The sequence below is a fragment of the Fukomys damarensis genome, unplaced genomic scaffold, assembly GCF_012274545.1.
Source record: "Fukomys damarensis isolate Sample0158 unplaced genomic scaffold, DMR_v1.0_HiC HiC_scaffold_11, whole genome shotgun sequence".
Lineage (NCBI taxonomy): Eukaryota > Metazoa > Chordata > Mammalia > Rodentia > Bathyergidae > Fukomys > Fukomys damarensis.
In genome coordinates this window covers 28,223,905-28,238,089 of record NW_022900923.1, presented here as the reverse complement: position 1 = coordinate 28,238,089, position 14,185 = coordinate 28,223,905, and the positions used below count along the sequence as shown (strand labels likewise).

At 34.3% G+C, this 14,185-nt stretch overlaps 1 protein-coding gene across 1 annotated transcript in view; it reads right to left on the bottom strand.

Annotated features, from left to right (window-relative positions):
- Hmcn1 (hemicentin 1) overlaps positions 1–14,185 on the bottom strand; it is a 419,231-nt gene that overhangs the window by 109,726 nt on the left and 295,320 nt on the right. Inside the window, exons 47-53 of the mRNA XM_010635433.2 lie at positions 11,399–11,512; positions 10,684–10,770; positions 8,550–8,741; positions 6,918–7,091; positions 5,102–5,215; positions 4,212–4,357; positions 494–644 (exon numbers count right to left, since the gene is read on the bottom strand). Coding sequence (XP_010633735.1) covers positions 494–644; positions 4,212–4,357; positions 5,102–5,215; positions 6,918–7,091; positions 8,550–8,741; positions 10,684–10,770; positions 11,399–11,512 — 978 coding nt within the window. The remainder of the gene's footprint in view (positions 1–493; positions 645–4,211; positions 4,358–5,101; positions 5,216–6,917; positions 7,092–8,549; positions 8,742–10,683; positions 10,771–11,398; positions 11,513–14,185) is intronic.

The following is a 14,185-nucleotide window of genomic DNA, read 5'->3' as shown; positions in this document are numbered from 1 at the left end:
TGACGCAGGCAGCAGGACCACTGAGCTAAATCCCCAGCCCCAAGTCACTACAATTCTATAAGGTATTGACTCTAAACATGAGGAAATGGAAGCTTAAAATATTTAAGCAACTCCTACAAGTCACAAAGCTGGTAGTAGAAGTAATTATGGTCCAATTCAAAATCTGATTACTCTGAATTCTGTTCTTTACTGCTCTCTTATATTCCAGATAAAGTTAGGTGAATGCTAGTGTAATAAAAAGTCTATTAAATGATCCAAGTTTATAAATGAAGTATAGAGTTAAGATTTTCAAAATGAAACATAAAACCTAGTAGAGGTAATCCTGAGTGATGGGATTTTTTTCCTTCTTGCTCAGTTTCTTCTGTTCAAAATTTCAGTAACGAACTTATTATCAACAGAAAAAAACGTTTAAAATAGACCAGATCTAATCTCTTTTCCATTCCTTTGATAGATCATGCTGATTAAATTTTATAGAATTAGATGTTAGTGTTACCTTGTATATTCACATCAAAATCCAACTCGTCTTCACCTGCAAGGTTAGATGCTATACAAGTGTATCGTCCAGTGTCTGATATTTGAGCTTCCTTTATTTGAAGTGTGTGTCCATTTGCAGCAATAGTAACATGGTCATCTGATTTAAGGGGCTGTGATTTAATTGTAATAATGTTAGCATTACTTAATGCTTCATAAATCCTCTAAGAGAGCATGCAGGTGATGATTTAATGCCTTTACACATTTTTATAATGAAAAAATATATTTTCAGGTACCATTTATCCATGTTAGTTTTTTCAGCTAATATCATCTAGTATTAAAAAAGTGTCCTTTGTAATTTTGTAAAAAAATATCAGAATTTATGAAAAATTGAGGGTATTAGTATAATCTGATTTATAACTATTGTTCACTTAGAATCATAATCACCTCGTACATAAAAATGTGTAAGTTAGAGGTACTTATGCTAGGATGTCTTATTTAAATTTTCACTTCCTCTCAATTCTTGAAGACTTTTAGCTATTAGGTCTTTCTAATGATATTCTCACAATTCATGGTGGATTAAATATCCATATGAATGGTCTTCCAAAGCTGTACCCCTTCAGCTCCTTAATCTCCTCTCCTTTAATTTTCTTATCCTCTGCTCTTTCTAAGTTACTATGTAAGAGAGTCTGACACAGACAGACCTGATAATTACCAATAAAGGCACCCTTCATAATCTTGGCTTCAAGTTTTCACACTCTGCCTGTCTCCTGTTAACGTTTAATTCATTTTCCTAAGCTTCCCAACTCCAATATTTTTTGACCTAATAGGAAGATCCAAATTCTAGAGATACTGCAATTTTTCATTGCTTCTCAGTCTCCTTCTAACCTGTATTCCCACCTTAAACAGAGAATGTTCATCGTGATCATCACTCTTTATATGAGCCCTCAAACCCTTTGCCTCCTCTCCTTTTATTTCATTCCACTGGTTAAAACCTTAACTCTGATTAAAGTCAGTCTCTGCCCTTCCAATACTCCCCTGGTCTACCCAAAGGACATTGCTCCAACAGCTATGCCCTTTCTCACTTATGCTATCACCACTTTATTTCATTCCACAGGACAGTGCAGTCTTTGGGCAGCAGTTCACCTCCACAAAGTCTACTGCCTTTATAGTCACATGACTTTAAAATGTTTTCTGTATTTGCTGCCTACAGTTTCTTTCCTTCCATCTTTTTTATTTTTTTCCTTTTTTTTGGTACTGGGGATCGAACTTGGGCCCTTGTACTTGCAAGGCAAGAGGTAGAACCACTGAGCCAAATCCCCAGCCCCCATCTTTTCTTGAACGTGATCTAATCAGACTGTGTCATCTACTTGAACAAAGTCTTTATCACGGTCGCCAGTGACATCCATTGGCTAGATTAGCCAATCAATTCTCAGCTTATTTTACCTGTCATTGGTATGTTACACATTTTAACTTGTTTTCATTTGAAATACATTTTCCCCCTTATATTTTGAGACCCTACACTCTCTGTGCCTTCACTTCCAAACATAGGAATCTTTCAGATCTTAATCTTTGTATGTAATTTCGATCCTCTCTCATTCTTTTAACAATCTCATGCAACACTTGTACTTATTTCTCCTTCACATCTCACATCTTGCCTCCACTTTAGTCCCAGTAATCGTGGTGTTTCCTTCTGACCACTGCAAGAACTTCAGAGCTGGACCCTCTTCAGCTCTAGAAATCAATGTAGTCCTTTGAAAGCTCAGTATATCATATCATATCTATCTTATCTTATGTTCAAAAGTTTCCAGGTGGCCTTCCATCCAACATGGGAGCACTGTTCTACAAGGCAGCATGATCTGGCCCTCTATTCCTTCATTTTGTATCTCTTATGCTCCCACCGATTACGCCACTCCAGTCCAAATGCCTCAGGGCCTTTTCCTTTGCAACACACTATACTTTGGAATATGTTCCCTACAATATCTTATGTCTCTTTCCTTCATTGTCTTTGATTTTCTCATTAAATATCATCTTATCACAGAGGCCTTCCCCATTTAAGGGGAAGGTATCCTTGGTATCCTCCTTGACTGAGTTTTCTCCATGGCATCAATTCCAGCTGGCACATTCTATTTTATAGGGTTATTTATGTAGTTCCTGTCTTCCCTAACTTATATAGGCGAGATTTTTTTCTGTTTCTTTCATGGCTGTATGTGCTGCACCTAAAATAAAACCTGGTAAATGGAAGTGCTCAATACATAATTTGGGCTGCAACAAATCATTATTAACAGTGTATCATGTATAAAAATAGCATGGTTTTACATTTCTTGTGTAAAGATAAAATTTCGGGGCATAAATCAATAAAACTCAAAGACTATTAAAAGTTATCGTGAGCAATACTACCAGTACTTGTGTGTGTGTGTTTAATACTGCTTCACTAAATAGTATTGCTTATATGAAAAATAGAAGATATATAAATTAATAAAAAATATCTGTTACAATTCTAGTAAACCAATCTCAAACCATAAAATTTAGCAGTTTAAACCATCATAATTTGATCAATTCCAGAATCTGAATTTGAAACAATATTTTACTCACAGTGAAATTTTTAAAAATGTCTCATTACTGAAATTCTGGTCTTTACCTAGTTTTTAATGCGTGTGTATGTATGTATTTGTGTGCACAAGAAAGAAAAGGCTGGAATGTTTAAACAAAAAATAATAACATGATTTCAAGGGAGAAGGGAATTATCTATTTCCAAGTAAATTTACATAGAATTGATATTTTACCAAGAAGTAAGTTTGTAGTGAGAAAAGTAACTACAAACAGAACATGGTGGGAGTTCTATATTTCTCCTTTTGCAATAGCTTCCAGATGAAAATTGCTTATTTTATATAGAATGATTTTTTTCCTAGCTGCCAGAATTGTAAAATACATCTGGGATCTCTAGATCCCAGAAAGAATAAAGCTATATCTTTGGGGCATCTATAACCTAAATTTCTATAGAATTTAACTGACCACTTGATTTATTAACAGGATAAACAACAGCTTAGCTATTTCATATCTGTATTAAGCAGTGTTAATAACTAAAAAAAACCTATTTTAGCCTAAGAATAGGAGCTCATTATGTCTTTAAAACACACATGGAAGAGCATCAGTTAGATGAGAAAATATAGGGTGTGTGGTTGGAAAGTTAGATCACAATATTAAAGGCTCTGCCTTTTGTTTGAAGTTTCCTAGTACCCCATGTAACTGAGTTACGCCCTCCATTGTCTTTTTAAAGCGTGTTTTCTTTCTCTTGCAATAATAAAAACATCACCTTTTATTAAAGATGTTTAGAGAAAGTTCTGCATAAATTTATTCCTCAATTTGATTTCTTAATTCTAATCTGGTTGAACACCCTGGAAGTGTTTCTTCCCTACACAAGTTTACTTACTTTTTAAAGCCACAGAACAGAAACCATGTTTCCCTCACTTGTGTAGTGGAGAGTGGCCAGATTTTCACAGTCAACTTCTAACTAAAACAATCCTGCCAATACTCCCATGGTGCAACGATATCAAAATTGTTGAAGGTGGGTTAGGTTTCTTTTTTGTTTGTTTTTTTTTAGTAGTTTTAGGTTCTAAGAGCATAGGCTCTGATCATTTTAAAGTCACAGTGATTTTCTCAGTCACTTATGCCTGATATTTTTTATTGGTCATACTAGTTTTTAAGAAACCTTTAGAAAATAAAAATAGTTGACTGGCCTGTCCATCCTTGTACCAACTGAGGGAGGCAGAAGGAATCGCATGTGCTTCACACTCCAAAGTCAGGGTATGGTTTACTTTTATCTTCACTTCCTTGGGGGAAAGACCAGGTCCCAAAATGTCCCCTTTGTTGATTATGGGTGGAACTGCATAAAATAAATATTAAACAGTTAAACATTGTTTTTTTTGTATGCTTTACTTTCATTAAGAACCTACGTTAGCATGTTACCGAACTGTAGTATTCAGTACAGAATGTGAGGAGGAATATCCTTATCCCCCACCACCACCAGTATAAAACTGCCAGTGCTACTAAGGTTCTTCACAGAAGGCTTAGTTTCATTTGTTCCAGGTCCACAGACAGTCAAAGCATAACCCTTAAAATGCATTTTATTGGTTACTAAAGGTGCTGAGTGAAAGAACAAATGACATCAGAAAAATATTCTTTCTTTATAAAAAGAAGAATAAAATCTTAGAAATGTGGATCCTATTAATGGCAGTATTAGCTTAGCTTTTTATTTATCGTTCATTGTACATTGCAATAGCCTAAAATCACTTATGATCTCATCTTGAGCAGTGGATTAGGGCATATGCATTTAAACAACATTTCTGTACACAAAACTACAATAACTTGGCCAAGAGAATAAGGCAGAGACAAAAATGGAGAAATTTTAAAAAGTGCCAAAGACACGGTCTCTGACAAGAGGAAGTGGTCAGACTGAATGGATTCTTTACATTTTTAAGCAATTTTTAATTCAATTTAATGAGACAAACTGAATAAATAAGAGTCTTTGAAGATCAGTATAAGTAATTATGAGCCATAATGAAAAATAGGACTGAAACAGTTAAAAAATTAGAGAAGATATGAAACACAGTGCTCTTTCAGAACTTACTGTAGACTTTCACTTCATAATGCTTAATCATTTCTCCAGCCTCATTAGTGGCTACACACGAATATCTTCCAGCATTGCTCTCCTGGGCATTGAGGATCTGCAGAGTTCTGCCTCCTAAAAAATCATGAAGCATCAAAGAAGCTCTGATATCAGAGGGGTAGAAGATGTGAAACTATCAGGATTTTAGTTATTATTAACATAGCTCTTCCTAGATATCATTCTGTGGCAGACATGTGACATAGAACAAATCAAAATCTATGTAAGTACTGCATGTCAGGCGGGGACAGTTATTAATCCCCAGTGGTCCTTGTAGTAACTCTCACACCTCTTAACAGAGAGGCTTCTGCCTGAATCATGGTCCTCTCATCCACCTGACCTAGATCAATTGTGCTAAAACACAACTTTTAGTTTGGCTCCTTCCTCCTTAAAAATCATCAGTAGTTCTTAATTGTCTAAAGTACAAACAAAAAATTCTTCAAAGGAGCATTCAAAACTGACTCCAACTTTCCTTCCTGACCTTATGCCCTGCCCTCTCAGCAACACAAGGATTATCTGATGTCTTAATTCACATAGTGGGGAAGTAGTCTCTTATTATTACTTTCATATGACTAGGCCATTTTTCACTTTACCCCTTTCCCGCTCTAGTGATCCAGATGGATCTGAAACATTTTTCAACTCATTGTCAATTAAATTCTAGAACATTCTTATAGTTTGGCCCATGTACTAAGCAATAAAGCTTTTCCTGACCACTTCAGCCCACAGTAGTCACTATTCTTTTGAATTCATATAAAAATTCTTACTACCCCATTTTTCATAATCCCTTGTTATTTACAATCCATGTTTATTCACAGATTCATGTTGATAAATTTTACACATATCATTCCTCCTTTAAATGAGACTGTAAATTTCTTAGAGCCCATGATTGTACTATTTAATTCTCTCTCTCTATCTATATGTTAAAGAGGAATAAATAAACTCAATCTAAATACTAACTCTCCTTCAAGATTTAATCCAATAGAAAATAAATTTTGTGCACTATTACAGTTTTTCACACCAGAGAAACTATTCAGTATTTACACATGTGTGACTTATTTATTTCACTTAGGAGTATATCCCCAAAATGTATCCATTTTCCTATGAATGAATCTAATTTTTCATTCTTTATGGCTGAGTAGTATTCCATTTTGTAGAAAAACCACATCTTCTTTATCCAGTTTCCAACTGATGGGCAAATGGACTGTTTCCATGTTTTAGCTTTTAATAGTACACAAGATCCTAATGAGATAATTAACAATATGGAATAGGAAGAAAAGGGCTAAAGGTTTAGGGAAAGTGGGAAGGGTAGGGAAAAGGGAATAAGGGAAAAGAAAAATATATGAGAAAATGAAAAAATGAAAAAATGGAAATAAAGTGTTTGTAAATGGGGAGAGGAGGAAGGGGTGAAGGGAGGGCAGGGACAAGGGGAAAAATGAGAACCAAGATGTGTCATGTAAAGGTACAGGATCCCAGTAATGAATGTAACTGTACTGTATACCTAGAATGTACCAATAAACTCAATAAAAAGAAAAAAATTTTCACCTTTTGCTATTCCACATTACAATGTATTTTAGCAATTAATTACATTATAGCATTTGTTTATCTTGTCATTTAAGCATTGCTATATTCTTTCAAAAATATTTGGTCCTTTAGATGAAAGGGTACATATAAAAGTTAGAAATTAAAATAACAATAAAATTTTGTAAAGAAAAAAAAATCCAATTATTCTGCTTTTCAACAATAGTAGATGACACAAGTGCATCTGAAATGAATTTATTACCAGGAAGAATACGAATATTTTGGGTGGATTCTAATGGAGCTCCATCCTTAAACCAGGTGATGGTGGCTGGAGGGTACGAATAAGCTTCACAGACCAAAGAGGTTGGGCTGTTAAGGGTTACAATGACATCTTCAGGGCTGCCATCACTTCCTACACCAAGGATTGTAGGAGAAACTGCAAAAGATGTGAAATTTGATTAAAGAAAAATATTTAAAAATTTCTTTGTGCATATTTCTAAACTTCCATTGTATTTATTTATGTAACTCTATTTCTTACAGTTACAAAATCAGTGAATTTTGTTGCTATTCTCTGCAAAAGCAGTGAGATCCCTAAAAACGCTCACAGTGTCATGAGAAAGATGACACATCAAAGGTCCTAAGTTCAATCCCCGGTACCAAAAAAACAAAAGGAGCCATATCATAATGTAGTAAGGACACTGTGGTCAAATGGAGGAACAGCATTCAGGTTCAGGCTGATGTGTGGGGTATGAAGACTTTCATTAGAGAAAAATCTCTTGGTGTAGGTTTCAGAGTGAATCCTACAGTACAAGCAGTTGTTAGAAGATAAAAAGAAAGTATATTGAGAGCAGAGTACTAGTAAGCAATTGAAGGGCAAGAAAGGAACATTTAAAGGATGGGTTTGAGAGGGTCAATGCTGGAAGCAAAGATAACAGGTATATTTAATTCATAAAATGAATACTGAAGATATGAATATGAGATACTGAGCTAAAGCATTAAAAGAAGGCATAAAGTAGAGGAACCAGCAAAATACAGATTTAGGATTTTGGCAGAATTTGATGATAGAATTTTTGGGCTACAGGAAAGTGAAGTGAAAAATGACTTAGGAACTTTAACTGCAGTGAAGTAATACAAACAGGGAATGAAGAAAGATTTGCCTACTTGAGAGGGAAAGATGTTTTATTAAACTTTTAACACACTGAAGTTTTTCGGGTTTTTTTTTTTTTTTCTTTTTTGGGCACTGGAGATCGAACTCGGGACCTTATCCTTGCAAAGCAGGAGGCAGAACCACTGAGCTAAATCCCTGGGCCAAAACATTGAGTTTTAAACCATATATTTCAGTTAGAAATTTCAACTAACAATTCTGTATAGGAACGTTCCATCTGGTAAGAAAGATTTAGGCTTCAGCAGTGGATTTGAAAAGTCAGCAGTCTATAGGAGTTAAAATTCTGGGGCTGTATTAGTCTGAGAGATATCTAGAGCATCCAGGGTCATGAAGTAATGACAAAATCCTAGAACATGGACAATTTCCAATAATGGAAGAATTTTACAAAGAAAGGATGCAGTGTTTCAGGTAGATGTTCATTCATTGTTTACCTGCTTTTCTTTGACCAGCATAATTTTATCTTTTACTATAGTATACTTAATGCATATTTTGTTCTTAGTTACCCTTTGCATAAAATACTGTGCCTGGAACACAGTGAGGTATTCCATAGCAATTAATGAATTTATGAATGACCAAATAAATGAATTAAGGAAAACTGTAAATGCACACAACACTGATGCTTCTTACATAATCAAATTCTATGATAGAAGTAGTAAATATGCAGAGAAAGAAAAGATTTTAGCTTATAGTCACATCTAATTCAGGATTTGAAGCAGAACTGGCACCTACCAAACACATTAAGACTGAAACTTTTGCTTTTCTCGCCAGCTATGTTAGAAACCAAACATACATATCTTCCAGTGTGCGACACTTGGGCATTGGTAATTTGAAGAAAATGGCCACCAGACATAATGCGATGGGTTTCATCTTCCTGGAGAAGCTGTCCGTCTTTGTGCCACGTGATTTCTGGCACAGGATTCCCTGTAAGTAAAAACCATTTTTGTCAGATGCCTAATAATTAATGTCCCATTTCCAAAACAATATGATAACCATTCATTCTAAAATAAAATTTCAAACTAGTATTTTTGGTAACAATGATACTTATGCTATGATAAAGTTACATGCACATTAGAAGTCATTTTCGAATGTAGGTTAGTATTCATCTATAACTGTATGACAATTGTGTTTAATGAAATTCATAATTTATCTCATATTTTCATAGTAAACTGTACTTCATAAAAGAGAATTTTTATTTAAAAAGATTACTCAAGAACACCGCTTTATTCACATTACATTTTTCAAAAAGACTTGATAGTTTTTAGAAAAAGCTGTAGAGAAGTAAAACCTTTAAATAACTCAACAAATAGACAAGTTGCACCAGATTCTAGCATAGCTACGTAGATAAAGACATCAGTATAGTATAAATATATTAATTCTTCTTTTAATATTTATAGTCCAACTTCTAAAAACTTGTCTTAAACGGAGAATTATGTCTACTATTACATTTAAAGTTGTGTCAATAATTTTTGAAAACTTTAAAACCATAAAAGCAAGCTATGAAGGAAAGAAAGCTAGAATGATACACTAAAACTAGAAAGCTTGAGCAGAGAATGCTGTAAGATTTAGGCAAATATTCAATGTGTAACAGTTGTTAAGTATCATACTGTCCCTAGAAAGAAAACAGAGTAAATAAGTAATAGTATAATATCTGTGTTTCTTAAAAACATTTCCTTGCTTAAATTTATTGCCCACATGGGCATAGAAACAATGAAAGAAGAAACTCATCAAGTCTTTATTAAAACACCGGCTTTCCACAAAGGGTTGTGGGCTATTCTAGTTGTTTTTTTGTTTTGTTTTGTTTTGTTTGTTGTTGTTGTTTTGAGACAGGGTCTCACTATGTAGTTGAGACTGACCTGGACCTCCCTATGTAGCCCAGGCTGGTCTCAAACTCACAAAGATCCTCCTGCCTCAGCCTCCTGAGTGCTGGGATTACAGGTGTGCACCACCACCCCCAGCTCTAATTGTTCTTTGGAAGCAGGAGTCCTTTAAATAAAAAGACAGGCCTAATGGCATTCCCTTAGAGATTTATTTATTTTGATTATATGCAACTAACCAATGGGATGGTAAAAACAGTGAAATTGGCTTTAGAATTTTTATTTTTCCTATTCCCGATCTTTTGTTAATATGCAAACACATTAACAAAAGTGACAGTTTTGTGTTGGATAAAATCCTGTCATCAAATAATGCTATTCTTCCACCAAAATTCCTAACTAGTTTGAAATGAAATTAGGAAGAAAAGGGCTAAAGGCGTAGGGGAAGTGGGAAGGGTAGGGGAAAGGAAATAAGGGAAAAGAATAAAATGGAAATAAAGTATTTATAAATAGGGAAGCGAGGAGGGGATGAAAGGAGGGCAGGTGTATGGGGAAAAATGAGAACCAAGACCTGTCATGTAAAGGCACAAGAGCCCAATGATGAATGTAACTGTACTGCATACTTACAATGTACCACTAAATTCAATGAGAAAAAAAAAGGAAAAAAAAAAAAAAAGAAAAACTAAAGGAAGGCAAAGATACAGAAAAAAGAAAAGAAAATAGGAGATGAAGTAGGAAAAAAACCTACATATAAGAAGTTGCAGAAAAAAACCCAAAACTTTAGTGATTAGAAAGAAAAAGCAGTGTTCACCCTTCCTCTTTCCTGCCTTTGTTTCTCTCTTCTCTCTTGAGAAAATTTCTTTTTACTTCTACAGAATGTGAGAAAGTTCTGATTCCCTCTGATATTTCTACCTGTAATACTAAACAGGAATTCAATGTCAAACGCCTGTTACATGAGCCAGAATTTATCCCAAGCAGTCATGATGTAGAGCAGAGGCAAGGACCATCAGTGAGTTGGTCAAATACCGGGAGTAGAGAGCTGATTCCCTTACCTGTCACTTCACAAGTCAGGGTAACGCTCTGCTTCTCTTTTACTTTCACATCTTCCGGTGTATTTTCACCAACAATACGAGGTGGTTCTAAAAAAAATAGTTAAAAATCTAACAGCAGTGCTGCTATTTTATAGACATCGGTATTTACTAAGCTATTAGCTTCAAAATAAATGTTCAAATTCCCATTCGTTATTTGATTACTAAAATGGAAAAATATTGTTTTTGTCATTTCTAGTTTTAATATATATTGTAATGTTTTATGTCATTAGTCTAATACTGAACTTAATTGTAATATAAATCATAAAGTGGATAAAATATATCAACAAATAATGTGCGAGGAAATTTGTTTGTTACACTATAAGTCTAAAAATTTCACATTAAACAAGTCATTCAGTGTCTGGGAATATTGCTGAATAATTGTGAACTGACAAAACATAGCAGCTTAGCCATAGCCATTTTAATTAGACTGATTGCTTCCGAACAATTCTGACTTTAGAGCCAAGGATTTAGCTCAGTGGCACCATACCTGCCTCACTTAGTGCAAGGTCCAGAGTTTGATCCCTGGTACCAAAAAAAAAAAAAAAAAAAAAAAAAAAAAAAAAAAAAAAAAGGAAAGAAAAAGTTCTGACACTGGATTCTTGCCAAGAGTCATAGTCCAGGATGTAGATAAACCAAAAGATTTTTTAAATCTGGATACTGTCAATTAGAGAAATACCTAATACTGATAGTCCAAAGAGTTTTCTTTCTTCACCAGCTGTATTCCTTACAATGCAAGTATACTGGCCAGCATCTTCTATTCTGGCCTGTATTAGCCGTAGTGTCCTGCCTCCTGGAAAAACAAATCACAAGATTACTTAAATGCAAGGAGAGGGGGCAACAAGTGAGAAATGGAATCTGACAGAGACAGTGATGGTTGAGTGTGTTCTTGAAAGATGAATATATTTTAACAGGTAAGTTGAGAGATGCCCTTGTGGGCAGAGTGTGAATGAGAATATAGAAGTAGAAAGCAGAGGTGATATCAAAAGCAGAACAGGTGGAGGAATGGTAAGAGATGAAGCTAGATGGAGTATGGTCAATCCTGGGGGTCCTCAAATATTAGGCTAAGGAGTTTAGAATTTATTGTGATCATTAAAGGAACAAGGTCATGATGTGATTTTTACTTTCAAAAGAAAACCATGACAGGAGGTTTAGGTAAAGACTTGGAGTTTGCCGCTGCACAAACAAAATGGGAATGTCAGAAGAGGACTATCTCAATAACGCCAATAGTTCAACCATCAATACAGACTAACAACTTTCAAGTGAATTTAATGGAAATCCTAGAATTATACACATCAAAATTTATGGGGCCGTCCCATAAACCACTTGTGCTTTTTTTTCATATTGTGAACTTCTAAGTAACACTGTATTTGAAGATACGTGTTTCAGACAAGCAATGTAGGTAGAATGAGAGGGAAACTCAGAAAGGAAGCTCCATTAAAGATAAAGGCAGAAGAGACAACAACTGAGATGAAACGAAGCTCACAGAGAACTAAGAGATGCACTGTCAGAGTAGAATCCTAAAAATCATTTGGAAAGAACAATCTAAGAAAAAACAAAACAAAACAAAATACCACTTCTAACATTTTGTTAGAAAATTATTTTTTAAAAAATTTAAAATTTAAAATTTTTGTTAAAAAATAAATTATTGTCCTAGTTGGTACATTTTTCCTTAGCACCCTGTATTTAAACCAAAAATATTATAATGGGTAAACACAAAAATTTCATATAAATATTCATCTGGGTCTGGTTCAGGATCTGGTTTTAGGCTTATATAAACACAAGGTGACAATGAGGTTTTTTAATAAGCAATTTTCCCACCCTCAATTTATGGAAAGGTGAATTTAGTAGTATTTCATTTGGACAAAGCTGATTATGTGAATTCAGTCTTTTTATTTCCAGCTGAATTTAAGTAAATAGATATAGAAATTATCTTAATATGTTTTGATAAAAATACTTTGACAATTAGGAAAGGATTTCCACACTCAGATTAGGAGGACCATAAAATGATTTCAGTTGAGATATTAAAACAACATAACTTTTATGAGTCATTACTGGGTCTAAACCTCAACCTCAGACTCATGATCTTTCTTTCCTTTATTTCTGATTCTCTCTCTTAATCCAGTGGGGAAAAGGGGGATCTGATAGTAAAGTATACTTTTATAAAGACATTTTTGTACCTATTAAATTTTTATAGCAGTTATCTCTCCTTGGCAGAAAACTTTATAATAATAAGACCTTCATCAAAGTACTGCTTTCAGAAAAACTTAAAGTCGTAGGAGGAGTAATCTTAATGAAACAGAAGTTTACAGCAAATCAGGACTAAGCAAATATTGTGTCATTCATCTGATTCTCATCCATCTACTGCACAAGATAAATATTCGGACTATAAAAGTGAATGAATCCTTTGGCAGCACCACAGGACGAAACACTTCGAATGTGTTTGCTCAGTGATCTCCAGCTGCTAGTCAGGCAAAACAGAACTAAAGAGAACCAAAATACTCCTGTAAAGTCATAAAAGCCACAGTGCATTACTCTTTTGCCATTTTCATTTCTAGAAGCCATAGAACATATTTAATATGTACCTATTCTCTCAGCAACTGGAAAAAGCAAAAATATGAGGGTAATTTCGAGAAAATAATGTGCTCAAATTTTCGGTAACTAATTTTTAGCAAAATCTTTGTAATTACTATGCACTTTCTAAGGTCAACAGAGACTGAGAGTCCTATGAAGATGAGAGCATCATAGCAGGGACATAAGAAAATTTCCCAGGTCAGGGAGACTACACACTGACTATCAGGTTGTCTTTAGGAAATGATAAAAAATAGGTATTGGATGCTTGCATTTTAACTTTATCCTTATCGGGACCCTAAGAGGCAAATACTAGTAATGTATTTACTTTACAAATGATGATAATGAAGTTAAAAAGTTAAATAAGTTGCTCGACATTACAAATACAATGAGAATTATAGAAAATAGAGATGGCTAATAGCAACGTATATTTTTCAAAAATTTCTATTATTTATAGAGTACGCTCAAGAAGAAAGGACTTTAAGGTTATTTAGACCTAATCTCAGCATTAGGATAGGATATTTTCTGAAAAAGCCTTAGATACCGGGAATTTAGTATTTGTTTGAACAGAGTTTGGGCAAGGATTAAATAAATTTTTGAAGTTGTTTGCAGTCAGATCCATGTGTGTCCCTAGGATCATCTATCCACTCACATTACGTTCAATCTTTGGAACTAGACAAACTGACAATAATCCTTTCTACACCATGCCTGTTCAAATATTTAATTTTAATTAGGTATCAAATATACCATAAAGCTTGATATTTTGAATCATATTAATTATTTTGCCATCAGTTATTGTTATAGTTATGCTCCTTTGAAAGTATTGAGTAAATGTTCCTTCTCTCTTCTTCCTAATAATGGTCTGCTAAATCTAGAGTGAAGCTGATCTCTTGCT